This window comes from Rhinolophus sinicus, chromosome 12 (genome assembly GCF_057876585.1).
Source record: "Rhinolophus sinicus isolate RSI-liver-muscle chromosome 12, RSI-T2T, whole genome shotgun sequence".
NCBI lineage: Eukaryota > Metazoa > Chordata > Mammalia > Chiroptera > Rhinolophidae > Rhinolophus > Rhinolophus sinicus.
The window spans coordinates 21469485-21496358 of record NC_142512.1 but is presented as its reverse complement, the minus strand read 5'-3'; the positions used below and the strand labels follow the sequence as shown (position 1 = coordinate 21496358).

Here is a 26874-nt window from a genome sequence, read left to right as displayed (position 1 = left end):
GGGGAGGGGACTTGGGGTCTTGCCCTGTGGAGTTAGGCTGTGAGGCTTCCTGGGCACCCTGCCTTCAGCTTCTCCAGCCGCAGCCCTTAGCAGCCTCCGTGCACAAAAGGAGTTAATTCTGGGCTTAACTTCTTGGAAGAACCTGAAGCTTTTACTCCTTAATCTCACCTTCCTCTTTCCTTGCAAAGTGTTCCTGATCTTTATACTTCCTGCAGGTCCCTCCCCCTTACTCTCACCCCCTGACTCCCAAAACACTGATTGCCAGGGCGGGTCAATGGTTAACACTCCTCGGGCTTTATATAAGCCCGCCCCGCCACCTACCTGCTTCAGTCGGTCCTTCAGTTCCTTGGATCCCAGAGACAGTGACTCCAGCCATCTTCCACACCATGGCCAGCTGCTGGCAGGGCCTGTGGGCTTATCGCACCTACCTGCTGGTGTTCTTCCTGCCCATTTTCCTGCTGCCTCTGCCCCTTCTTGTCCCCACTAAGGTAAGGACTTGGGGTTCTGCGTACAGAGAAGTTCCACAGGGGCAGGGGAGGGACCATTTGGTCCCGGGTTGGGGAATCCTTAGGACCTGCATAATTTACTCTTCTCTCCTCGCCTGGAAGTGAGGCCATAATCTCCCGGTCCTCCTGAGGGTTAAGAGGTCAAAGGAAGCTTTTGTTTGGTACCCAGCTATAGGGGCCCAATAAGAATTGCTTAGGTGCACTTGACATCTACTGCCTTGGGAGTCAGGAAGCCAGTTCCATAAAAGAGGTGCAGGTGGAAGCAGATGGGGTTATCTGCCTACTATGTGCCCACCTGCCACAGACTGGGCTCAGTGGGGCATGAGCAGGGTTAGCTGCTAGAGAGGGATGGAAGGTGAGTAGGATAAAGCTGGCCTCGGGTAGTTGGTGCCTGTAAGGGTATAAACTGAAAGAGATTGCTCACTGTGATCCCAAGGGCTAAGTCTGCTGAGAAGGAGGGGTGGGACCTGGACAGGGGACCCTGCCAGTGGGCACCACAGACACTCAGGGTGGATGGGGACGGGCAACTGCTTCCTGCCCCTGCCCTAACCCCAGCAGCAGGAGTCATAACTTCAATTCCCATTATTGGAGCCCCCACCGCATACCCTGTACCGTGTACCCAGGAACTCTTTCCCCCATCTTATGAGTCAGGTCTGACAGTCCCATTTTACAGACTGGGAAAATGAGGTTAAGCCACTTACCCCAAATCCCGGGGCAGAGCTCAGATATTATACACTTTGGGGGCCTTCTTGTAAATAAAAGAACACAAAGTTATGAACCTAAAAGTAGCACAGGGCTTGGGGAAGTGTTGGTCCAGGAGGACAGCCTGGAACCTCAAGTTTCACAGTAAATCTCACTCTGGCAGGTCACATATTTAGAAAGTGGCAGAGTTGGGTGTGTGGTCTTGTTCCAAAGCCTGTGTTGTCTTCTCTCCACCACACTGCCTCCTGAAGGCTGAAACAGAACTGTAGCCCTGGCACTACCCCACAGTCTCAGAACTGCCCATCGAGGCATTTTCTTCTTTTTGTCACAGATAGGGAACTTGAGACAGGCTTTTTGTTCATAGTGTCCCAAAAGGGTGAGGGACTGGGGATATGGTAGCACAGCCCCTGGGGCCCTGACACCTGCTAAGTGACAAGGCCTGGCTGACCTTTGAGATGATCCTGGTCTCAGGCCAAAGCCAGTGGCATCTCTGTACTGGGAACCCATCTGATGGGTTTTCAGACAGGCTGAGCCAAGTGTGTTAACCCTGGGAGGGAGGGCAGACAAGAACTGTGATTCTCATTTTAGCCCCCAGGAAAGCACAGCCCAGACAGATTCAGTAACTTGGCCAAGGTCACACAGGAAAGCCTGGGTCAATATTAGAAGCCAGGCCTCCTGGTGGGACTGCAACGTGTCAGGAGCCTCTGTCTTCCTGGGCTGTACCCAGCCCTGCTACTTGCCTCTGCCCACAGACACTGCCTCTTCCCTGTCCTCAGATGAACTGTCCCCAGTCTATCTATGGAAGCCAGCCCCTCCACTGGGGCGCTGGATACCAGCCCCTCTCAAGGACGTTGTGCGTGTAATCGCCCTCTCTTGCCTCTATGAAGTTCACTTTCCGCCTCCCATCAGCAGACAAACACGCTATAATCTTCCCCGTCCTAAAAAACAAACCAACCCTCCTTTGATCCCACATCCCTTCCATATATGCGTCCTTTCTCTGCTCTCTCTCTCACACAAGAAGCCTCAAAGACTGTCTACACTGCACATGTCTCTCCTCAGACAGCTTCAGTCTCCAAGACTCTACCTACCCAAAGGGCTTTCGTCAAGTCCCTGGTCCATGTTCACCTTCGTCAACCCTCAGCAGCATTTGTCACAGCTGATCACCCCATCTTGGCAATGCTATCTTCTTTTGACTTTGGTGACACCTTCTCCTGGTTTTCCTCCTCCCTCAGCCACTTTTCCTGGCTCCGACTCTATTCACTCACTCTCCCCCAGGTGATCTTTTTCTGCCTCCTGCCTTAAAAAGCATCTGTAAGCTAAGGATTCCCTAGTCTGTAACCCCAGCCCTAACCGATAAATTTGTATTGTGCAACTAACACTCGACACTTCCACCTGAATATTTTCTTTTAAGCAGCATATACCTTTGCATGTCCAAAACATAACCCTCATTGCCCATCTTTTCCAGTTGGCTTTTCCTGCAATCTTATTCATCAATATGTGATTCAACCATCTACCTTGGGGGCATTCCTGGTCCTATCTTTCCATCATTTCTACGTGCAACAGCAGGTCCTGTTGACTTGATATCCCAAAAATATTCTGAATGCAATCACTTTCCACTGCCTCCACTCTCCTCCAGGCCACCATCAGTTCTCACCTGTCCGTATCCGTCCCCAGACCATTCTTCATCCGTCTACCTGGTCTTTTCAAAATGTAAGATTATGTTACTACCCTGCTTAAAACCCCACAGAGGCTTCCCATCAAACTTAAAATCTAGACTTCCTAGGGCAGCCACAAGTCCCTGGGGTTCCACCCCTGCAGCTCCTTCTGGTCCCATGTCCCTGTTTTACTTCCTGTCCACTCTGCCCCAGTCCCACCAGCTTTCTCTCTGCTCCTCAAATTACTCATCTCCCTGCCTGGAATGTTCCTCTCCCAGATTCCTTAGGTTTCAGCTTAAATCCCCCTTCTCAGAAAAGCGTTCTCTGACCACCCCCTATTTAGAGGGTTTCCACTATCTGAAATGATGTATTTGTTTATTTTCTATTTATTATCTTACTCCCTATACTAGAATGTAAGCTCCATGAGGACAGAGACGTGGTCTTTTCCCACGCAGAAGCCCCAGTGCCTAGCACAGAGTAGGTGCTCAACAAATACCTGTCAAATGAATGAATAAATGAATGAATGAATGCATGTGGGCACAGAGCATCCCATCCTGATTTCCTGATGAGCCTCTGCTCTCTGTGTCCAGTCCCTGAGCTTACCTCCCTGCCCCTGGCCCCTGATGTAGGAAGGAGGAGTCCCAGACCAGGCTCAGACCTGTGTCCATATAATAATAGTTGACATTTATTGATTTTTTTTAATGTGCTAGTCACCGTGCCAAGCACTTCAAAGTACGATCTCATTGATTTCTCGCAATAACTTTGAGTTACTGTGAGTGTACTACTATTACCTCCATTTTACAGACATGTAAATTCAGGCCCAGAGTGGTAGTCATTTGCCTAAAGTCCCAAGTAGGAAACGGCAAAGTCTGGACTAGAACCTGGTCTTGGGATCTCTGCCTCAGGCTGTCCAAGGATGCAAAGTGGCAGCCCTGTTGTGCATCATGTCTTGAGCCATCTACCTTCACGCCCATCCAGCTGGCAGCCAATCCTTCCGCTGTTGTTCAGTCTGGGATGTCTGTTGCGCTCTCGCACTGTGCTGGGACTTACCGAAAAGGAATACAGACGCTTTGTCTTCGAGTTGCTCTCAGCATAGAGGAACATGTATTTGCACAGAGGTATAGCCAGACGGCTGCACGAGCTCAGAAGAGAGAAAACTCTTCCAACGGAGTCAAGAGAACATTCGAAGCAAGTGGCATTTGAGTTGGGCCTTGAAGGCTGAGTGAGATTCTAGTAGTCAGAGGCATGTGTAGAGGGCAGGCCAGGGGAAGGGACTGCATAAGCAAAGGTGTAGGGGCTGGAAATAGTAGGGTGTGTTTGAGGAATAGCTACAGAATCCTTGAAACGCTCATCATTCTCTTGTGGGGACCATGGGGACCGTGGGGCCTGAGGCTTCTCACGGCTTCCCCAACCCTGCAACCAGCCAGTGAAGATGCACCATCAGTGTGCCAGAAACCTTACAGCTGCTCTTCCTTCCCTTCTTTCCTTCCTTCCTTCCTTCCTTCCTTCCTTCCTTCCTTCCTTCCTTCCTTCCCTTCTTAAGGAACACGTACTGTGTGACAGGCACTGTTTAGGTGCAGGGGGTAGCGTTGGTGGAGAGACACACAAAAAGCATATACTGTCCATGCTGTGAAAACTATGTAGCCGCCGTGACTGGCTTAGGGAGGGGCTGCTCTAGTTGGGGTGATCAGAGAAGGATGCCTGAGTGGTGATATTTACCCTAGGACCTGAATGGCAAGTGAGAGCCAGTCAAGCACAGCTCTGGGCAAAGAGCCGTCCAGGCAGAGCTCACAGTGCAAAGGCCCAAGGCCAGGGCTGAGCTTGGCAAGGTGGCGGGATAAATACGGCCAGGGTGACCTGGGGACCTAAATGAGAAGATCACTTAAGCTTACTTTAGAGAGGCAGGGAGAGTTCAGCCTTTGTCAGCCCTACAAGGCTAGGGGAAGGAATGAGAATTTTATGCTGGGGGCTCTGAGGGTTAAGATTTGCACAGGGGTCAAACAGCTAGTAAGTTAGAACCAAAACTGCAAATGCTTCCCAGGACCCAAGTGGATGATCCATAAAAACAGTTTCCTGGGCCCAATGTCTGCCAGGACAGAGCTTAGCTGAAATCCCTATTATATTTACAGTAAGAACAGACGATAGAGTTTCTTAATCTGAATCACCTGCACTCCTAGAACAGGAGAACAGTATGAGTGGGCGTGCACTTCAAAATCTGTGTAACTGAAATACCTGCAAGCTGTTCCTGAACCCCAGACGCACCCAGGACTCAGATGATTTACTGTGGGCATGAAGACTGGACAAGGAATTTGGACCTCAGTTCTGGGCCTGCCTCTATCTTTTGAGACTTCCTGGCTCTTGGTAGGGAAGGCAGAGTCCATGGAGTAAAACAGGTTTTGGAGCCAAACAGATGTGGGTCGAAATCCACTCTGTAGCACGGACAGCCGTGTGACCTTATCAAATCTCTCACCCTTAAGGGGCTGCTGTGCAGAAACAGTGACTCCGTCTGCCCCTGGTTTCTCGTCTGAATTCCTGGCTCCTGGAAAATACAAGTCGCCTCAGGCACTGTGGAGGTGACTGATTTCTTTTCCATAGATGACTTCTTCTGTTCAAGTGGGCTATTGTCCTGCCAGGGCCTCGCTGCTTCCACCTAGGAAAGGTGTGTCTGGCCACCCCCACCAGAGTGGGGAGGTGTGGTCCCTAAGTGTTACCCTGAGCAGCACTGGCGCAATGTGGAGACAGATCTTCTCGTTTCTGGGATATCTGGGTGTAGGATTAGAAGAAGGAGCCAGCCTCTAGCGCCAGGGGCATCCCTGGAGTAGAGAGAGAAGTTTCCTTAACTGGGAGGTTAGGAGTCTTCCCCCTCCTTTTGTTTTCTCTGAAACCCATTGTTTCCCTTTGGCTCTTAGAGTGGAAGATGATGCAACAAACTCATAAACGTTAAGGGGCAGAAATGAACAGGATAATAACCCAAATGGGATCAGGCAAAGAATAGGAAGGGAGTCAGGCATCATGGCTTGCTTTGCTCAGTCTCAAAGGCAGGCAGGGGCTTGGGACACTTTACAGTGGAAAAAGGGAAGGCTTCAGGTGTTCCCTAATTGGAGGCTGTTGGCAGCGGGGAGCTGGAGGGTGCTAACTGGAAGCAGAGTATCCTGTGTGATTGGTTAGGGGAGCATATTTGGCTTTCGCTCGTTGGTCCTGAGTTGGAAGTGGGGTTAGAGAGTGGGGGCAGAGGGCAAAAATGAGGGAAGCTGGCAGTCATGGAGCCAATCCAATCCTGACTGTTTGGAGCCAACTGCTATAGAGGTGGCTGTTTGGCTGCCTGGGCTGGTTGCTGCAGAGGTTGTAGGACATATTTTTATATATGGACTGGTCGCTGTCCCCTTTGTGTATTCAATCTCTCAAAGGTATTTGGCACAGGCCTATTATTCCTGGAAAGGATGTCACACACCCCCAGCCTACTCTGCACCACCTTCCCCAAGTCCCTTTAGCCTGGCTTCTCTCCTTGTGGTCACTGCCATGTACCTAGACACCCAGGACAGACCCTGGGAGTTTTCTTTCTCTCGTTCCTCCTGCCCAACTCAACAGCCACCACCCAAACCATCTGTCTTCCATCTTCTAACATGTCTGGAGTCCATCTCTTTCTCCGTCTGCACTGCCACGCCATGCTTTGAGTCCCCATCACCTCCCCATCGGACACCCAGCACTTCCTCCGGTGGCCTCCCAGCCTCACTCCTGTGCCTCCCGGTCCATGTGCCATGCCTTGGCAGGTGTAAGCTCCTTATTTGCATCTTGACATGATTTATTTGTTTAATTGGATGACACAGGCATATCATACAAAATTCAAAACACAAAAGAATGAAATGGGGAAGTGCCCCTCCCAGCTCCCAGACTCTGCCACCTCCTGAGGGCAGTGTCACAGTGTGTCCTCTACAGCAGGGACTCCTCACGCTTAGGGATCTGTGGGGAGCATTCAGGAGGTCTGTGGACTTGGATGGAAAAAAATTACATTTTAGTATCAATAACGTCTGAAGAAAACTTAGCGTTTCCCTCTGTTATGAGAGTAGACAACAAATCTCAATAGTATTAATTAAACCTTTCACTTAACCGCCAGTAGAAATCACAAATGTTTTCACATTGCAGTAAGAGCTGTTGGCAGTACTTGAAATAGTGTTTATGTTCATGCTGACTTTTAAATTACGTAGCTGTTAGCCAGTGAAGGTCTTATTAGTTAAGAAAGAATCACATACGGTATATCACTATCTTACCCAATATTTTAATAACTGTATTTCAATATAATTGGTTCCCGTTGTAATCCTATGTATTTTATCTAATACATTTAAAAATATTATTCTAAGAAGGCTCTTTCCAAGCATTATACCGCTCCAAGAATGTATCTTGACCTTTTATGCCTCATTCTGTTCCCTCTGTGCTTACTCCCTCACCCCAACACCTTTTTCCCACCCACCACACTCCTATTCATCCCTCAATACCCATTCAGCATCTCCCTTCTCCTCTGGGATCACACTCTCTGGTCTCTCCTTTGCAATGGTGCTTGGCAGGCTGCCACCCAGGGCCTCATCTCACTCCTGAGACCTGGGAGTGCTCACAGCCAGCAGCATCCCTACTTGCCAGGACAGGGGAGCAGCAGGAGTGGCCCCTATGTGCCAGCCCATCCCTACCCCTGGGTTAACCTTCAATCACCAGGAGGAAAAAGTTATGACACCTATGAGACTGTGGGTATCTTTTCTGCTGCCAACAGCCACAGGCTGTTCTGTGCCCGTCCTGGGTAAAGGCCGTGATGCCTGCAGATCCCACACCTTGCCCACACCCAGGGTCCAGAGTCTGCCCTGAATTCCCTGGCACCTTCATTTTCGTTTGAACCTCTTGCCTTGACCCTGGTTCCCCAGCAACCCAAGAGCACATTTCTGTCCTAGTGCCAACCCTGCCATCTACTCCCTGCCATCTACAGTCCTTATAGCTTAGAGCTACTCTTTCATGTCCCTCATCCTTAGAATTACCCAGCACAGTGGATGTTTCTCTTATTCCCATTTGTGGATAAGGAAACCTTATAAAGAAGATAAATGTATATGCAGCTGGAAATGCTCAGTGTTGCTTTTTCTTTCTCTCTGCCTTAAGGCAGAGATTCTAACCCATTTCTGAGCCATGACTACCTTTGGCTGCCTGGTGAAGACTATGGCCCCTTCTCAGGATATTGCTTTGAAGTGCACAAGATAAAATATATAGGATTACAAAGGAAATCAATCATTTTGAAATATAGTTATAAAAATATGAAAAAATAAATTGCAGTTCAAATATAGAGGTGCTCCTTCATTAGCACATGAAATAAGATCAGTGTTGGTGTAATAACTGAGCAGGTGTCTAACAGCCGGAGCCACAATCAAATATCTGCCCAAATCACCAACAGTACCGTTAACAGTTGTTTGGTTTTATTGCCTATGTTCATAACCTCAGATGTTAGCAAAAAGGCAAAATAGTTTTCCCATCCAACTTTATGGATTTTTGGAATTCCACACCCCATGAACCAAGAAGCACAAGTGACACTCCAGCTGGACAGACTCCCCAGGAAAGTGGGTTGGGGACACAGGGCCAGAGCCACCAGGGCAGGGAAGGCTCCTGGATAGAACTGTGAAACTAGTTTTGGGTTTTGATCCAGAGACAGATAGACAGACAAACAGGGAGAGGGACACAGGGAAGTTGTAATGGGGTAGGGGAGCCATAGATTGAACACACTCAAGCTCATAGGGGCAGGTTCGACTAGTAACAGCTCCCTTTGGAGTGTGAAAATGGGGTCTCAGCAGTGAAGGAAGTGGCAGGCCTCATGGTAAATAGTTCTATTTGGACTCAGACACCCCACTAGTTACAGCAAACCTGAGGCTGAGGGACACCCCTCAAATGCAAGGGATCGAGCTCAGGGTAGAAGGTGAAAAGGCTGACCTCTCCAGTATTTGTGTGACTTCGAGGCATTTACTTAATGCATTTGCACCTTTGTTTCTTGTCTGTGAAATGGGAACAATAGTCATTACCTCATAGAGCAACTAAATGTGATTTAAAAACATCTGAAGCACAGCAGGGAGGGCCCCATGCCTGGCACAGGATAGCCCTTAGGATCTTCCTGCTGTCCTGATTAGCAGAGCTTTCTTCTTGAATCAGCAGACTGATGGCCCACCCCAGCCCCCAACTTGGGTGCAGAGGGACTGGCCTGCCCTTAGCCCCAGGGGAGGATGAGTAACTGGCCTTGCAATCTTCGCAGGTGAGAAAGTGGTTGAGGAAACGGCAGCATCAGCAGAATCAGCCAGCCTTCTGCTAGGGGAGGACTGGGGGTGGATCTCTGGTCCAGGGTCAAGGTGGCCCCAGCCCTGGGCCCATGAGTTCCTGTTGGGGTGAGGAGAGGTGATGGAGGTTTATTGGGAAGCATGTGAGCCTGGCATCAGACAGACTTGGTTCTCCAGCGGGGCTGTGCGGACGGTGAGCTGCACCACTCCAGGAGCGCCAATCACCGGGAGAAAGCTCTTGGAGTTATGCAATCCAGACACCTTGCCGGGTCGCAGGCTGCCTCTGCCACTCCCTAGTTCTGTGGCCTTGAGCAAGCCACTTACCCTCTCAAGTTCTTCTCTAACGGGGACCACCCCACCCACCTTAATGGCTGTTTGAGTTTCATAAAAGCACCCAGCTCCTAATAATTGCTCCATAAACAGCAGCTCCTTCTCACCCCCAGGCCACCCCCAGGGGCCCACCCCAAGCTTCAAGGTACTAAGAGCATGAGGTACTAAGTGGTGAGCCCAGCTTGTAGCACGGGGAGAAAACAAAAAGGGCAGGGAGGGTGAGACAGGTAAGAGAGGAGGGGCTCCCTAGCCCCACTGTCCCAGCATGCCGCCCCTTCTTATGGCAAACAAAGAATGGGCAAGTGCCCCTGAGGAGGCTGGGATGCGGGCACCCTCCTACCCGAGGCTTCCTTCTAGCTAATGATTCCTCCACCCTCCCTGCCACCCCTGCAGGGAGGCTCTGTTGATGAGGGCCAGCCTCTGATGTCAGGGGTTAACTGACTTTCGTTTCTACTCCAGGCCTGAGGTCAGGTCTCTATAGACTTGGGGGCCTCGTCAGGAAAAGGGGGTGTGCTCTGGTACCCAGACTTGAAAGACAATGCCTCATCATTTATCCCCTAATCCCATGCACAAAGCAGGGATAGGGGTATTTTTCACATACCCAACAAAATGCGAAGGGCGCCTCCTGGAGTTGTGCAATGCACTGATCACACCAGGATTGTTAGGAAGACCCTCCTCCATTCCCCAAATTTTCCAGGGATTCACTCATTCAGAAAAGATTTACTCTGAAGCCTGTTGGGTCCTGAGCTCCAGGAATCCAGATGCCACAAAACTGACTTCTGTTCTCAAGGCGCAGAGGGAACAAACATTAAATCGTCATACAAATAATTACATTCTCACAGGCTCTCATAAAGCCAGGAGAGGCCAGGGTACCAGGCAGGGATCCACATTGCCCAGGCCCCACTCTGGCAGCCCCCATCTCATCTAGGGCTCCTCACCTGGGCCCCATGCAGTCCCCTTGGGCAGGGTATGGTCTGATACCCAACTCCAGATTCTCCAGCCCCCCCCCAGTGTGGCTGGATTATAATGTCTGGGCTTTTCAAGGTCAAAGACAAGATGGTGAGTGTCTTGCTTTGTTTTTTATTTCCATTTTGGAGTGGGATTTTGGGCTCGGGAATCAAGGACTGGATTTCACAGGCTCTCCCCACTCTGATACGAAAGGCCTATTTTCTCTGGGGGCAGGAGGTGACATGACTCTGGGATATAGACCTTCCCCCTCCAACAGCTCTGCTGCTTCCCCTTCCACCCACAGGAAGCCTACTGCGCCTATGCCATCATTCTAATGGCACTCTTCTGGTGCACTGAAGCTCTGCCCCTGGCCGTCACCGCCCTCTTGCCCCTCATCCTGTTTCCCCTGATGGGCATAACAAAGGCCTCTGAGGTAAGCCTCCCCCGTCCACATGAGGAAGGGCTCCCAGGGATGGTGGGGTCTGCCCCAGGATGCTCGTGATCCAGGAAACCTCATCATGAGCAGGGCACACAGAAGAGGGTCCCTGCCTCTGCTTGGCAGGTCAGAGGTCACTGAGGGAGGAGTCAGAATACAAGGAGGGAGGACATTCTAGAAGTGCCGAGTGAGTGGCTGGCATCAAGAGTTAATTCAAAGTAAGAGTGATTCAGCTTAGGCCAGGGAGGTAGAAAGTCCTAGTGACAGGAAAAGGGGCCTTGAAAGTCAGCTAAAAAGCCTGTATTCTTCTAGTTCAGTTGCTCTTAAACTTGAGTGTCCTTAAACTGGAAGGGCTGGTGAAAACACCGATTGTTGGGCCCACTCCAGAGTTTCTGACTCAGTAGATGCGGGGCAGGGCCTAAGCATTTCATTTCTTGCAAGTTCCAGGTTGATGATGCTGCTGGCCCGGGGACCAGACTCTGATAAGCACTGCTCTCTAGTCTCTGAAAACAGCACTAAATTATCTATCTCCCAGTCTATGGCTGTCAACATGAGTGAAATCGGGCTAGTTTATCTCCCAAACTTTCCCGAAAGGAGAAAGAATGAGTTTGGCTGGAAGAGAAGAACCCGGTTAATATTAAATAGTGGGTAATCCAAAGACCAGTTCCATGTGGTTCCAAGAGCCCAGGGACCAACCTCTGTTTGTGTGAATGTCAGTGACTGCGCCAGGAAAGCCCAGGGGCATCGTAGGAGACCCCAGGGTCTTCCTGCTCTCGCTCTCCTTGCCCACCAGGTCTGCCTCCAGTACTTTAAGGACACCAACATCCTGTTCATTGGGGGGCTGCTGGTGGCCATTGCTGTCGAGCACTGGAATTTGCACAAACGCATTGCCCTCCGCGTGCTCCTTATCATTGGGGTGCGGCCTGCTCTGTGAGTTCCCACAAACCGGGACTGGAGAACCCGGGGGATGGTGGTATTCTGGGCATCCAGTCCCTGAAGGAATGCTGGAACGCCAGTGTGTCTGTCTGTCCACCCCTAGGCTGATGCTGGGCTTCATGTTGGTCACAGCCTTCCTGTCCATGTGGATCAGCAACACGGCCACCACGGCCATGATGGCCCCCATTGCACACGCTGTCCTTCATCAGCTGCAGAAGGCACCCAAGGGCAAGGACGCTGAGGAGGGCAACAGCAACCCCGCCTTTGAACTCCAGGAACCAGGTCCCCAGAAGACCAAACTTGGTGAGAAAGATGAGGTTGAACTTTGCCCCAACTCCTTGGCTCTTGGGGAGGGTCTATGGGGGCATCCACTCTGACAGGGAGAGACTAGGGAGGCAAGAAGTGCCATGACCAACTTGTCCTGGTTTTAAAACGAAGAGTCCCATGTGCTGGGGACCCCTGCCATCCTGGGCAAACCCAGATGCTGGGTCACTCTGGCAAGCAGAGAGCTGGAGTCTGGGTTGGCCAGGCTCCATTCTTCCTGTGTGGTTTGGATAATCCTCTGCCCTTCTCTGTGCCTCAATTTCCCTCTCTTAAGAGAGAGGTTGGGCGAGATGGTGTCTGAAGGTCAGTCCAACCTGAGACTCCCAAGAATGCTGGGTCCTTGCAGGCCTAGAGGCAGCCTCTGCCCCCTGGTGCCCCAGATCTGGGCTGCTCACCGACAAGATCCCCTGCCTGCACCCCAGAGGCCATGGAGCTCCCGTCGTGCTCCCCAGAGCTGACCCTGTGCCCACTTCCCACCTGAGCTCTCCCTTGTTCCCAGATAACGGGCAGGTCCACCCTGCCCCTCCTGGTCCTTTGGAGCCAACGGAACAGAAGAGCCAGGAGCAGCATCGCTTTTCCCAGGGCATGAGCCTGTGTGTGTGCTACGCAGCTAGCATCGGGGGCATCGCCACACTGACTGGTACCACACCTAACCTGGTACTGCAAGGCCAGATCAACGCGTGAGTGACTGAGGGGTAGGGAATCTGTACTCTCACTGGGGGTGATATGGGGCCTGGTGGTTGCCAGGCAATATCACGCAGTAGCCCACATCCCTCTTCAGGCTCTTCGCCAAAAATGGCAATGTGGTGAACTTTGCCTCCTGGTTCAGCTTTGCCTTCCCCGCAATGGTCATCTTGCTGCTGCTTGCCTGGCTTTGGCTTCAGGCCCTCTTCCTGGGGTTCAAGTAAGTGCGCAATAGGTGAGAGAAACCCAGGTCCCTGCCCTTATCCCCTGAGAGCTTTCAGTTGGGCACCCAAGTAGCTATTGTGGAAAAGGATACAATCACCATCCCAGTGAGATGGCCTCCCCTCCCAAGACCCCTTGGTGCACTTGGGCCCCCATTTGAGGAAATTACCGGGCAGAGACTATTATTATCTGATTTATCAGACAAGCAAACTGAGGCTTGAGGAGTGGTACACAACTAGATTTGTCGGTGCTAGGACTGAAAACCAGGTCTGATGCCCAGCCCAGGTCCCATTCCACAGTGCTCCACAGTCCTTTGGGATGTGCCTAAGGACAATGCACTGAGCGCATCAATTGCAAAAGCATCTGTTGTGCTCCTACTGGATGTCTGGCACCACACTAGGCACCGACCACTAGAAGACATTAGGCACAGTCCCTGTCCTTGCAGCCTGTGACAGACGGAAACCCAGGTGCTGTGGGAGCACAGCCTAGGAAAGTAGGGGTTCCAGAGGCCCCTGGAAGAGAGGATGCCAGAACTGAATCTTGTAGAACTAGGAGTCAGCCAGGTAGAGAATGGGGTAAAGGCGTTTCAGGCAGCAGGAACACCTTGTACCAAGGCGCAGAGGCAAGAAAGTGTTAGGGGGAACACTTGTTCTGTGTGGTTGAAACATAAAGAACAAAAAGGAGTATCAGGAGATGAAGCTAGAGAAGTAGGCAGGGGAAGAATTCTGGAGGATTTGGGGTGTCATATAAAGAGTATGGACCTTGAGGCCGAGTAGTAAATAGGTTTTATTCTTACTAACAACCCTCAGTTACAGGTCATCACTAGAGTCCTGAGTTGAAAATCACTTGCGACCTTGCTAGGGCTCAGTAAGAACAGAGTCTGGGGTTGATTACTGATTCTGTCTGCTCTGAGGATAGGAGAAGAATGGTGGTATGAGTGGCACCATGGTATGAGTTATTGGCCCTTCCTGCCCAGGCAGTGGGGAGCCATTGAAAAAGTTGTAAGCATTGTTGCTGTACTTTGGAAAAATCTCTCTCGGGCAGGTGTGAGGAGGATGGATTGAGGTTGGGGTTTGGTACAAGGTAAGATGGGAGTCAAAAAGACCAGCACAGTGGCAGGCATCATGGGAAATTCAAAGACAGCTGAAGTGTAGTCTTTGCCCTTGAGGAACTCACTGTCTAGGAGGGGAGTTGAGATTTGCCCAAGAGAAAAGTCAAAGTCAAATGAGTTACGCAAGCAGCATATGGAAGTGGGCTAAAGTCCTCTGTGCCTCTGAGGATGATGTGAGTGGTCTCAGGCTGGCAGAAGATGCCCAGAAGCCAGTAGGAGAGAGGGAGTGGAGACTTTCCTGAAAGGCTGTTGGAGGAGGGGAGCAGTGAGTCAGGGCCAGGACGAGGCATGGGGTCCCGGCCTCTAGACACTCCTCACTCTGGACAAGGGAGGGCTCAGCTCACAAGAACCCTTGGAGGGACAGGGGGTCATGGGGTAGATGGAGCAGGGCCAATCATGGGGAACCCTGGCCCCCCAGCCCCAACCTACTTCTGCCTCATGACACCCCCCACAGTGTCTTCTGCTCTTCTTTCAGAAACTTGGGTGGATCCAGGGCTTCAGTGTAGCGCGCTGAGATGGCCTCTGCACGCTCAGCCCTTACATCACAACCCCTTGCTCCCCTGCCTGGTGCGAGGCCCTCATGAGCTGCCCCTGCCCCTCTACCTGCAGCTTCCGGAAGAACTTTGGCTTTGAGGGACGGGTACGGGAGCAAGAGAAGGCAGCCTTACAAGTCATCCAAACGGAACACAAGCTGCTGGGTCCTATGAGCTTTGCAGAAAAAGCTGTCACCATCCTCTTTGTCCTCCTGGTGCTGCTCTGGTTCACCCGGGAGCCGGGCTTTTTCCCTGGCTGGGCCAGCGCTTTTCCCTATGAGGATGGGGAAAGGTGAGCATTCAGGGAGGAGGGGAATACTTTGGGGATTCACCTGGCTAAAAGAGGAGGGAAGGAAGTAGGTAGGGCCCCCAGTGTACTGGGGGACAGGGAGGGATCAGTTGCCAGAAGAGGTTGGCACATCTGTGGGAGGGGCTCCTCTCCACCACCTCCTCCACCTTGCTTCCTTGAGCAGCCCTGAGCCACTAAGCCTTCCCTCTCTGCCCCACTCGTAGTGTGGTGTCTGACGGGACAGTGGCTATCTTCATCAGCATAATTATGTTCATCATGCCCTCCAACATCCCGGGGCTGACTCAGGACCCAGGTAAGCACATGGACTGGAGCAGGGAAGGGCTTCCACGCAACCTTCCCTTCCGGCCTGAAATGTACCTTTGACCACACTTGGCAGTAGTAGAAAAAGCCCTGAGAGATTAGGGTGACTTGCCAAGGACTCAGGGACAAAGTTGGGGTGTTGCAGAACTGGGGGTTCCCCTCTTGCATGCATTAAGCTCTGTAGGCCCCAAGTGGAAGGGAGGGAAGGCCTGTTGGCTCTTGGTGACATGTCTTCCTCTGCCTGGGGAGTAGAAAAGCCAGGGAGGCTGAAGGCCCCTCCTGCCCTCCTCAACTGGAAGACAGTGAACGAGAAAATGCCCTGGAATATTGTGTTCCTGCTGGGTGGTGGCTTTGCCCTAGCCCAGGGCAGTGAGGTGAGAGACCCCCGCCCCTTCCCCAACCTATTTGAGAGAAACCTTTGATAGAGAAAGAAGGGCCCTGCTTCTGTCCCACACAGGGGAGACCTGATCCTCACTTAGGAGCCCCCTGGTGGCAGAGCCTTTGCAGCCGCTGAGGAGAGGTTAGCGTGTCGTCTGAGGGAGGAGGAAGAAACACAAGCTGTAAGGTTCTTTCCTTAGTTGGGTTCTCAAAGCCAAAGGGAAAGCAGACTTCTCTGGTGAGCAGGGACTGTTGTCAGTGACCACGCACCCACCCTCCCCCCTTTCAGACAGAGAATGCAATGTCTTTAGCACCTGCGAGTAGCTAGCCTTGGGTTGACCCAGTCAGCATGCTGCAGCCACCAGGTGGCGCCATGACCACATCCAGCCAGGCTCTGGGGACCAGGGCATCATCCCCAAAGCCTCTATCCAAGAGGGAAATCCCTAAACACTGGTCCTCAGTGTTCCAGCTAAACTCATTCACTGCACAGACAGGAGGCAGCTTCCCTGAATCAGGGATTGGTGCTGGGGACTCCTGGGTCTGAGGTTGATTCATCCATCAAGCATTCACCAATTATGCCAAGCGCTGTGCTGGGTGCTAGGTAGGCAGCATTGTGAAATAAAATCCCAGCTCCTAGGGCTCACAGTCTAGCATTACAGAAGTGGGCAGGGCAAGAACTCGGAGCTCTTCTGACCCTGTGGACTGTCCCCACCCTCCTGTCAGCCTCTTCCCAGCTTCTACCAGGGCCCTTCCCCACTCTCCCTCCTCTGGGACTTCTGTGTGACCTGCTGGACTGGAGGGGACAGGGAGAGGGCTAAGGCTAGCCAGGAACCTGAGAGACAGCTCCCTGAGAGAGGTCGGGAGACCAATAAATGGAGTCAAAGGTTTTACTCCCACCAAGCCCCAGGTTTCCCAAGAAGGTCCTTTGGCCCCCTCTTCTAGCTTCTCATCTGACCCTTCTCCTCACACCCAACTATTCTTCAAGAGCAGGAGAGGGGGCCCTTTGATTCTAGCTGGGTCTTCCCTCCCAAGGACCCTCCCAGAGCCTCAGCAGGGGACTCTGGGACCCCAGGCAGCCCAGCCTCTCACACACCACCCTTCTCTGCCCACAGGATTCGGGCCTGTCGAATTGGCTGGGGGACAAGCTGACCCCACTAAAGTCTGTGTCGGCTCCCGCCATTGCCTTCATCCTCTGCCTCCTGGTTGCCACCTTCACTGAGTGCACCAGCAACGTGGCCACCACCACACTCTTCCTGCCCATCCTAGCCTCCATGGTGAGCTGGCTCTGCAGGCACAGCTCCTTCAGGCAGCCCTCCTGCCCACCCCCACCCAGGGGCCCTGCCTGTGGGTCAGAGTGACCTGTCTGCACCTTCACTCATTTCCGGGAGGGGACTTCCGAGCTTCCACCCTTTCATGGGCTTTCTAGCCACCTTGGGCCCCAAGGCCCTCTGGACCCTGACTCACCCCATTCCTGGTGATGTCACCCCTTCAGTATCCTGATGGACCTCACTGGTGGCCTCACCCACCTTCCAAGCCCAGCCCCTGTTCTGATCATTCCTGAGGTGATGGGGTAAAATTGCTCCCTGGAGCGTCCCCAGCCCCTTCCTCCCCAGGTGCGTTCCCGCAGTCTTTGATGACACCCTGAGCCCCTTTGAGATCCGTTTTATGGGCCCCTTCCCTCACCACACCCCACACAATCATCCCCTATGGAGCGGTCAAGGGGCCTGTCCCAGGTCACCGAGTGTCTTCTGGCAGAAGTGTTGGGTTCATGGCCAGAATGTGTGTTTCAAGGGTGGAGGGATTATCCCTCAGAGAGGGGAAGCACGAGAAGTGGGGCTACATCTTCCCCTCTGGGATGGGGACCGCCATCAGCTCCAACCCTCTGTCTCCCCCTTCAGGCCCAGGCCATCTGCCTCCACCCTCTTTACGTCATGCTCCCCTGCACTCTGTCCGCCTCCCTGGCCTTCATGCTGCCTGTGGCCACCCCGCCCAATGCCATCATCTTCTCTTTTGGAGGCCTCAAAGTGACTGATATGGTGAGTGGCAGGGGGCCTGAATGCCTCATCACTCCTTCTGTCTGTCTTTCCACCTTGGTTGACCACAAAGTAGCTTAAAGCCACTTAAATTCTCAGAGTTGAGAGTAGACCCTGTTTGGGGTGGGGGACAACAGAGAGATTGGGACATAACCCCCAGTTGGAGCATCCTTAGGTCCTGCCAGGGCTGGGTTATATGAGGAAGGGGGGTGAGGAATTTAGAGAAGTTTCCAAGGTGCCAGGCAGCCACGCCCAAGGACATGGACTCAGAGAGAACAAGGCCCAAGGCCCAGGGAGCCCATGAGGAGCTTCCCTTTCCCCTGTTAGCACTTGGAGAAAAGCAAGAGGCGAGGGCATTGCCTAATGCTGTGACTTAGGCCCAAGGGAGGCCTACTCACCAAGGGGGAGTTCTGCCAGTGAGAGAGCGCCTGAGAGCCTGTGAACACCGAGGGAGTGGGTGCCGGCCCTGCTGGGTACCTCTCGCTCACACTGGCTCTCCACACACCAGGCCCGGACGGGATTCCTGCTCAATATCATCGGTGTGCTTGTCATCATGCTGGCCATCAACAGCTGGGCCTACCCCATCTTCGACCTGTACACCTTCCCCTCCTGGGCCCACACCAACGCCACAACCCTCTGCTTGGGCGGCCAGGCAAACACCACCACGCCTAGCCCCTAGACCTGGGTTAATCTGGCCAAGACCAGGAAGACCCAACCTGTCCCTACTCCTCTGCGTCAGGAGGGGACACACAGGCTCCACGCCAAACAGGGAGAGAAAGGCACATGTGTAGATAGCCGCCTGTGTTTCTGTAAGAAAGGTGTATGCGTGCTCCGTCCTGTGTGTCTGAAGAAAATGTATATATATATATGTATGTATGTGTATGGGAGGATGGTGTGTCGTGTGAGCGTGTGTGAGAGGGGGATTTGTGTGCATGCACACGGTCCTGGGTGTGTGTGCTTCACGGTGCATGTGTGTGAGTTCACAGACAATAAAACATGCCCTCTCTGGCGCCCTACATCTTGGTATACCCAACTTGGTGGGTGACCAGACCCCTTTGCACACTATTTATTGAAACTCAGGGCTTGGGTGACCTGGGGAGGAGGGCCTACCAGCAGTTGCCATGGCAACAGCCTCTGGGACTGACCCAGCACACTGAGCTCTCCCCAACCTCTTGGGTTTGGAAGGAGGGTTTGAATACTAGCCACATTAAAATCTTCAGTAGAGTCTGGAATGGTTTTTTACAGTGCTTTACAGGGTTGGTCCACCACAGGGTTCAGGCCCCATGTTTGGGCGTGTGGTAGAATGGGACCTGGCCTCTGTCCTGTAGGGCAGTCCCCTTGGTACCCTTCTCACCCAAGGTAGAAGGTAATGGCCAGGAACCCCTGCCAAGACCAATCGGAGTGGGCGCAGCCACCCAGGAAAGCAGCACTGACATCACCCAACCTGGCTAATTGGGAGCTGCCAGTCCCTGCGTGTCTTTGGGAAAACCGGCCTCTCCGTTCCCAGAGCACTCCCTGGGTATTTACATAAAACTCTCTGCCCCTGCCAATTCCTCACCGACCCTTCCTCCAGCTGGAAAAACCAGTCCCACCAGACTAGGGGAGACAGGCTGACCCATGCTAAGTGCCCAGAAAGATGGACCCTTACCCAAAATGGCAGCCTGTAGCAAGAAGGATGCAGGTAAGACTCACAAGAACAGGTTCAAGACTGGTATGGCCTTCAGAGTCCAGGACCAGACAATACTCTGGATCATTCTGCCTCCCCCACCTTACGTCCACCTCTCCTTTGCCTCCCTGGCTTCATGAACTCCAGCGTTTTCATGTATCTGGCAAGGTGGGGTAGGGATGTGGAAGGCTGATAGCACACCCATCATCCATTCTGGGAGCTCAGTATCCCTTCCTGGCTGGAAGTTCATCTTTGTATCCATCCTAAGTCTCATTGGGGACAGTGGCAGGTAAGCCTTGCATTCATCTAGGTGGAAGTTTCCAAGCGTCTCATCCAGTTCCCTCTTGTGCAGTGGAAGAAAAAAAGAGATTTACCATCACTCTCATGCCCAATAAAAAGAGGGCTGAGTTGTGAAGAGAGAAAATCAGAAAGAATTGAATTCTGGATTCCCCCTGGGCTGGGCCTTCAGTACTCCTAGAGCTTGGGGTTTAAGGGTGGGTGGGAGGCACAGATGGGAGGGGGCTGCTGCATGGGGGAGAACATGGCTGTCCCCGGGGGACAGGGGATCCTGACAGGACATGCCAGACATCCAGCAGAGTGAAAAGTGTCAGGCAGAGTGACTCTAACCCCCCAGGCTGGCATTCCTCATTTATGAAGCACAGTCATAAATCACAGCTCCCACCCAGACCCATAGTAGGACCCCCACAAGGCCCCAGGCAGCAGCCCCCACCCCCATTGGGAGTGGCCAGCCCCAGAACTGTGGGACTCCTCCCGTTGTTTACCCACATTGCAATGGGTTTCTAAGGAGCAGCCCCAGCCATATCTGTAGGGAGGACCCTCTGCTACCACTTTCTTCTGGACCCTGGTTGGGGACCCACAGTCCAGCACTGGCCAGGGAAGATGTGGGTGTGCTTCTCAGGAGGCACATGCCCTGTCCACTGTTCTCAGCTCCCCTTCATACTTCCCCCACCTCTTTCCCCTCAGTCCCGCTCAGAGAGAGCCAGATGTGGCCTAAGGTTACACAGCAGTCCCAGGGGATAAAGACTGGGCTGACTCTACCTTCTTGGGGGAGGGGGTAGATGAAAGCAGGCTTGAGGGTTGAGGGGTCACCCATGGTGGGTGCTCTGGCAGAGCTTGGGGGGCAGCTTCCCCTGGGTACTCGGGAACCATCTTCCTCAGCAGGCGGGGGGTGGACGGGAGGCAGGCAGCACCTGTCAGCCTAATCGCCGTCATTAGCTGGGCTATAAAGCAGCACGGACCAGGGCAGCCTTTGAAGGAAGGGCCTGTCAGCCCAGGTCAGGTTTGTGCAGGCAGCCTAGCAGCTCAGCTCCTCCTGCACACACAGTCTGGGCTATGGCAGGTGGCTAGAGCACTGCTGAGACTAGGGCCTGTGCCCTCCCTTCCTGGGCTCCGTACCTATTCACCATGGCTTCCAGGAAGCTAGCAAGGGACTTTGGGTGTCTCCTACCAGCTGAATTTGTGCAGTGCTGGGACTCAAGAATGGCCATGGTAGTGAGCTCGCCATTGCTGGAGGAGATCAATAAGGCCGGAAACAACTTGAGGGCAGTCTGCTTGATGCAGCTGTGTCCTCAGTTCCTAGCACAGTAACTATTGTATGAATGAATCAATGTATCAGATGCATAGGGGGCTTCTTGATCCTGGAGGAAAGTTGGACATGCCCTCAAAGCCCCTTTCTAGGCTGCTGTGTGATCTTGAGACAATGTCTTGGCCTCTCTGGGCCAGTGTCACCTCTGGCTCAGCATAGGCCCAGATTTTGGAGCCAAATCCTATTGTTTCCCCCTGCCTCTACCCAGAGTCCAGGGAGTGTCGCTGTTTACCTCACCCTCCTCTTGCTTGCCAGCACCAGACCCAGAGGCAACTGTGGCATCCAGAGGGCCCAGGGATGAGCTCTCAGGCCAAAATTTTCAAGGAGAAACCTTGCAGGGTGGAAAAGGAGCATTTGTTAGGGAGATGGAGGAGGTGGGAGCAGGGCTATTGATCCCATTCCCTGGGTTCACCTTGACTTGGGCTTTAAATCAGAAGCAGCCCTAGGGTTAGGGTCCTCAACCCCAGAGTAGGCTCCTTGGAACCTCAGGACATAACTTCCCTGTCTCCCCAAAGTCTCAGAGGAGAGGCTGCTTCCTGAAGAGGGACAGGTAAGCTGTGCAGGAGAGAGAGCAGTGCAACCATGGAGTGCAGGGTGAGGGGTCGGGCAGGACTGGGATGGGTGAGGTTCTAGTGGGGACCAGCCTGAAGAGGGTGCCCCTAGTCTGGGCTCCATTCATCACGATAGGCAGAGTCATGAGGTTTTACTAGGGGCAGGGAGTCTGAGGGCCTTCGAAAAGGTAAGCCCTCCACTTCAGGGAGGGGAGGGGGAAGAGGGCACTTGCGGTCAGGGGGAAAGGGGATAGAACGGCCTGATTGGAAGATTGTGACAGGGATTCAGAAGGGATGCTGTTAAGAGTAGGAGACCCACAGATACGTATACAGAGCTACAGATTCTTGGGTACACAGAGAGTAACTCACAGACACAAGCACAGACATGGATACACACAGTTACACACACACAGACACTCGTATGTGCAAAATTACTCACAGGTACCCACAGCCCTTCAGACACCCAGAGTCATTCACACACACACACACACACACACACACATAGTCACAGATTTGTACACACACAGTTGCTCAGACACCCACGGATACATGCCCATGTACAGTGTCAGACCTGAGTGTTCTCACAAGCACACAGACTCTCACATGGACATGCCCAGTATCACATTATAGCTCTACAGACTGAAATGTACATCCATGGTGGCACGTGTGCACATGGGAACAGAAATGTAACTACACAGACACACTCATGCACAGTGAACACACACACACTCACACACACTGAACACACATACGAATCAGCATTGCACCTTCCCATCTCCACCACTTTGCCTCCCAGAAGCAGGAGGGATTAAGACAAGACAGGAGAAGCCTGCCCTCCCCCCCTAGCAGGACACTAGCTATGTCCCTCCCCACTGGACCCCCCCACACACACACCAAGCTCTCGGCTTGGAAACTCCCTGGATTTCCCAGAGGGCCAGCCAACCAGAACAGGCTCAGACCTCCCAACCCAGCACCCTGGACACACACCCTCCACAGCCCTAGCTAGTCCATCGCCACAGCCAAGAAGCTGCCTGTTTTCCCCCAGGAAACCCATCCTGATGAATCCTACACCTCTCCAACCCTTTGTAGACATGAGGTTCTCGGGGCTCAGGGACTCGTGGCAGCTATGCTTGGGCCCAGTTCCTCTGCAGATGTTCTAAAGTGTCTTCCATGCCAATGGAGTAAGACTCGGAAGGCCTGGGAAGTGGCAGGCCCTGTCTCGGGAACCCACTTTGGGAAGAGAAGTCTGCTCATATTTTGCAGAAGTGGACAGAACACGGCCAGTCCTAATGTGGGGTACAGGGAGGGGAGCCCTCCACCAGCACACTGGGGCTCCCAAGGGTGGGAACAGGCTCTTCCTTCTCTCTGGAGTCACCAGAGTCTTGCCTCAGATTGGAGCATAGCAGACATTGGCCCCAGGGATTTCCATGCCCAGTCAGGGCTGCTACTGGCTCAAAGCAGTCCAGCCCTGGGCAGAGCTCTGCAGCAGACAATGAACCAGTTCTGACCTCCAGTCTCCAGGAAGACAAAGAGATTCCCCTGGCCCCAGTCTGTTTCACTAGCGCCAGCTACAGCCCATCCAGGCCATGGCCCAGCTCAGCTACAGCTGCAGACCCTAAAATGAGGGCGCTGGAGAATGTGAGACCAAACCTCCAGGTGGAAGTCCTTTGCAGTGGAGCAGAGCCAACAAACACTGCAGCTGCTAGAGTTGAAGCTAGACACCAGACAGACTTCCTGGGCCTAGGAGAGAATTCTAAGGGGCTGGTGTGATGAGAGAAGGAGAGGATGGTTCTGTCTGGGGGCAGAGAATGAGGAGAAGGGCCTCACAAACCTCCTTTCAGTCCACGGTTGTCTGGAATTCCTGAGGCTCCTGCTTCAACTCCCAGACTGCTTGCAATGAGGAAATAGTGCTTCCCAAAGGGAAGATGGAGCCAGAGCCCACACCCATTCCCGGGGCAGAGGTGGATCCGGTCTCGGAAGAGAAACATGTTCATCTCACCCATCAGAAGCAGAGTCTCGCTAGGACAAGGTGAAAAACCACAGTCTCTCCTGTCGTCCCATCACAGCCTTCCTGGGACCTCTGGCTGCTGGATTAGTTCACAATTCCTTGATTTTTAATGAAATTGAGAATCGTTTCATTTATTTATTGGCCATTCGCATTTCAACTGTGAATTACTTATTCAGGTCCTTTGCCCATTATTCTGAGATTGTCTTCCTTCTTGCTTATTTAGAGGAGCTCTTTATATATTATAGATATCAGCCCTTTGTTACATATGTTGCAACACTTTCTTCCAGGCTGTTTTTTGTCTTTTCATTTTATTACGGTATATTTTGCTCTAACGAAATATTTAATTTTCACTTAGTCAAGTTACATATTCCTTTGTGGCTTCTGGATTTGATGTTATGCTTTAAAAATGCCTTGTCCACTCCATAATTGTAAAAATGTTTCCTATATTTTTTCTATTGATTTATATGATTTTCATTTTATATTAGATTTTTAATGTAGATTTTTTTAAAAATGTATAGTGTGAAATAGGACTTAACTTTTTCTTTCAAATGGAAAGCCCATTATCCCAAGTCCATTTATTCAATTTTTCACTTTCTTGCTACTTTAAAACACCTTATTATCATATACCCAGTTCTCACAAATACTCAGTTTTATTCTGAACTCTATTATTCCATTAATTTATTTGTTAATTTGCACTAAATCACACTGTTTTCATTGAAAAAGACTTCTTGAATATTTTGAAATCAGGCAAGGTAAATTCTCCCATTAGTCTTCTTTTCCAAAAAGAGCTAAGCTATTCTCAAGTATTTACTCTTCCCAAACTTCAGAATCAATCAACTTGTTAAGTTCGGGGAGGGGTGGGGGAATTATACTTTTAATTTTAATTACATTTAATTTATAGATTATTTAGGGCAGATTTGACATCTTTACAATATTATATTGAGCTTTCCAGTTCAGGAACATGATAGGTATTATTTTATGTCTGTCAGTAAAGCTCTACTGTTTTCCTCATGTATAGTTTATATATTTCTTATTAAGTTTATTTCTGGGTATTTTGTAATGTTGCTATTGTGAATTGAATATTTTGTCTCCTTATATTTTCCAATTGTTGTTTTAGTTGTATAGAAATGGTTTTGATTTTTCTATACTTAACACATATTCTGCTACCTACTAATTTCTCTCTTTAGTTCAACTGAACTGAAAAACTGAAAAACTATTAGAACTAATTTCTCTCCTTAGTTCTAACAGTTTTTCAGTTGATTCTCTTAGATTTCCTAAGTAAACAATCACATCATTGGTACTTCTTAAAGATTTGGCCTCTTTTCCTTCTCATATCCCTCATTTCTTTTTCTTATTGCACTCGTTAGGGCCTTCAGAATAATGCTGATTGATAGCAATGATAGCAGCCTCCAATCTACAAACGTTTATGGTTCTCTGTGCCCAGAGAGTCCATATGAAATTACCTATGAGTCTAGAAGTGACAATTAGCCCTGTATACATCAGATAGAAGCAAATAGCAAACACGCTAGTAGGTTCTGGCAGCTGCTCTTTCACTGTGAAATGCCATCCATTATGAAATTATAGGAGCAGGGCTTTGATTGCTAATGTGAGTCCCAGAGAAAGGTGGATTGAGTCAGGGCCTCTGTTCAATCTCCAGGACACAGTTTCTGTTCCCAAGTGGGCAAGGTGGCCCATCCTCATTTCCTACCAGCTCCACTGGGCTTGGTGAAGAGAAAGGAGGCATGCATTTATTGAGCATTTAATATTCATACACACACACGCACGCACACACACACACACCAGGGACTGTGCTAGGAACTTTGAACACAATCTTATTTAATCTTCACAACAACTCTATGGGTGAATAATATTATTCCTTTATTAATAGACAAGGAAACTGAGGCTCAGAGTGGCAAGTATGGAAGACGACCTAGCTAACCGTCATTCACAGATGCGTTCATTATTATCTGCTTCAGTGCCCTCTTGTCTGAAATGCATATTCCTGCCTGGGCCAAGAAGTCTTCTCCAAATGTTTTAGTCTACCCCACCCTGGTGCCAGATGACCACCACCATCCCCCTAGCCACGGCTGACATGACCTGCCTCCTTGGAATGAGATAGAGTAAGTGGGGAAGAGTTGACCTGCCCACACCCTCAGGTCAGAAGCCAAATCCCCGGTCTTGCTGGGCAGCAGCTCTACCACTAGGCCCCTGGAGCCTTTAGCTCCAGGAAGACAGAGTAGAAAACTTAGTGGCCAGGATAAGAGGGTGAGGGGAGGAGGGAAAGAATGGCCAGAGATAGAGACAGGGGTGGGACAAAGAAGATGAAAAAGGAAGCAGTGAGAAAGTGGTGGGGACTGGGAATAGGCAAAAGAGAGAGGGCTGTCAGGGAGCCAGGGACAAGCCCGAGGCCTGAGTCTAGGTAGGAGCAGTGGGACCAGCTCCCAGGGTTCACCAGGCACTCTACTCTCAAGGTGGACTCTGGGGGGCCAGGACCAGAGCCCACAACCACATGGGTTTCTGTTTCCATTCTCTAGACCATAAAGAGCGGCCGTGGGATCATGACCCAGAACCCAGGGGCCCCCATTTCTACCCACTCAGAGTCAGATATACACCCAGGACAGGCTTGCTGGCCCAGAGCAGAGATGTGTGCACAGGCAAGAGGGTATAAACACACAGATGACACACAAGAGGGCATGGACACAGGGATGGACATAGGGACACAGACCCACGCGCAGACATGGGGAAGCCCTGATGGAGGTGCACACCAACCCAGGAGATAAACAGACACACTCGGAGAGATTCACATGTCCACAGACGCACACAGGGAGTTACCGACACATGGACACATGGGTGCACACCCCCACACACACACAAGGAATCTCCCTGAAGGTGTCAGAGGAATGATGGAGAGACAAAGAGATTGCCAGACTGCATGGGCAGAGCATTCTCAGCAAATCTGTGCTTATGCCTGCTTTTGAGGGGTCACAACTACCACCAGGCCTCAGAGAACCCTGGGCTACCAACCAGAGCTGTTCCCCAGAACCATCTCACTGGCTCCATGAACATACATGTGGTGGCCCGGCTCTCCTGACACATGTGTACATGTCTTGACAGGCCTGTGCCCCACCCATGGGGGCTGACATCCACATTCTCGGGTGCAGGTGGGGGCCACGGGACACCCCCTCCTCCACAGGCCACAGGCTGTGCCCGCTGGCAGAGACAGGGGGCCTGGGCTGGCCCAGAAGGAGGGAGGGGTTGGGGGGCCGGGGCGCGGCTGGGGCGGGCACAGGAGCCTGTACCTGTCAAACAAGAGCCAAGGAGCAAACTAGCTTCTTAGTC

General features: G+C 51.7%; 1 protein-coding gene across 1 annotated transcript; it reads left to right on the top strand.

Moving 5' to 3' along the window:
- The first annotated feature begins 320 nt into the window (after positions 1 to 320).
- On the top strand, positions 321 to 18936 carry SLC13A2 (solute carrier family 13 member 2). Its single transcript, XM_019731376.3, has 12 exons — positions 321 to 488; positions 10742 to 10870; positions 11667 to 11803; positions 11913 to 12112; positions 12633 to 12813; positions 12915 to 13037; positions 14760 to 14975; positions 15197 to 15285; positions 15546 to 15667; positions 16784 to 16945; positions 17570 to 17707; positions 18213 to 18936. Exons 1-12 carry the CDS (start codon positions 387 to 389, stop codon positions 18381 to 18383), a joined length of 1770 nt encoding a protein of 589 aa, XP_019586935.3. The 5' UTR covers positions 321 to 386; the 3' UTR covers positions 18384 to 18936.
- Positions 18937 to 26874: the final 7938 nt, after the last annotated feature.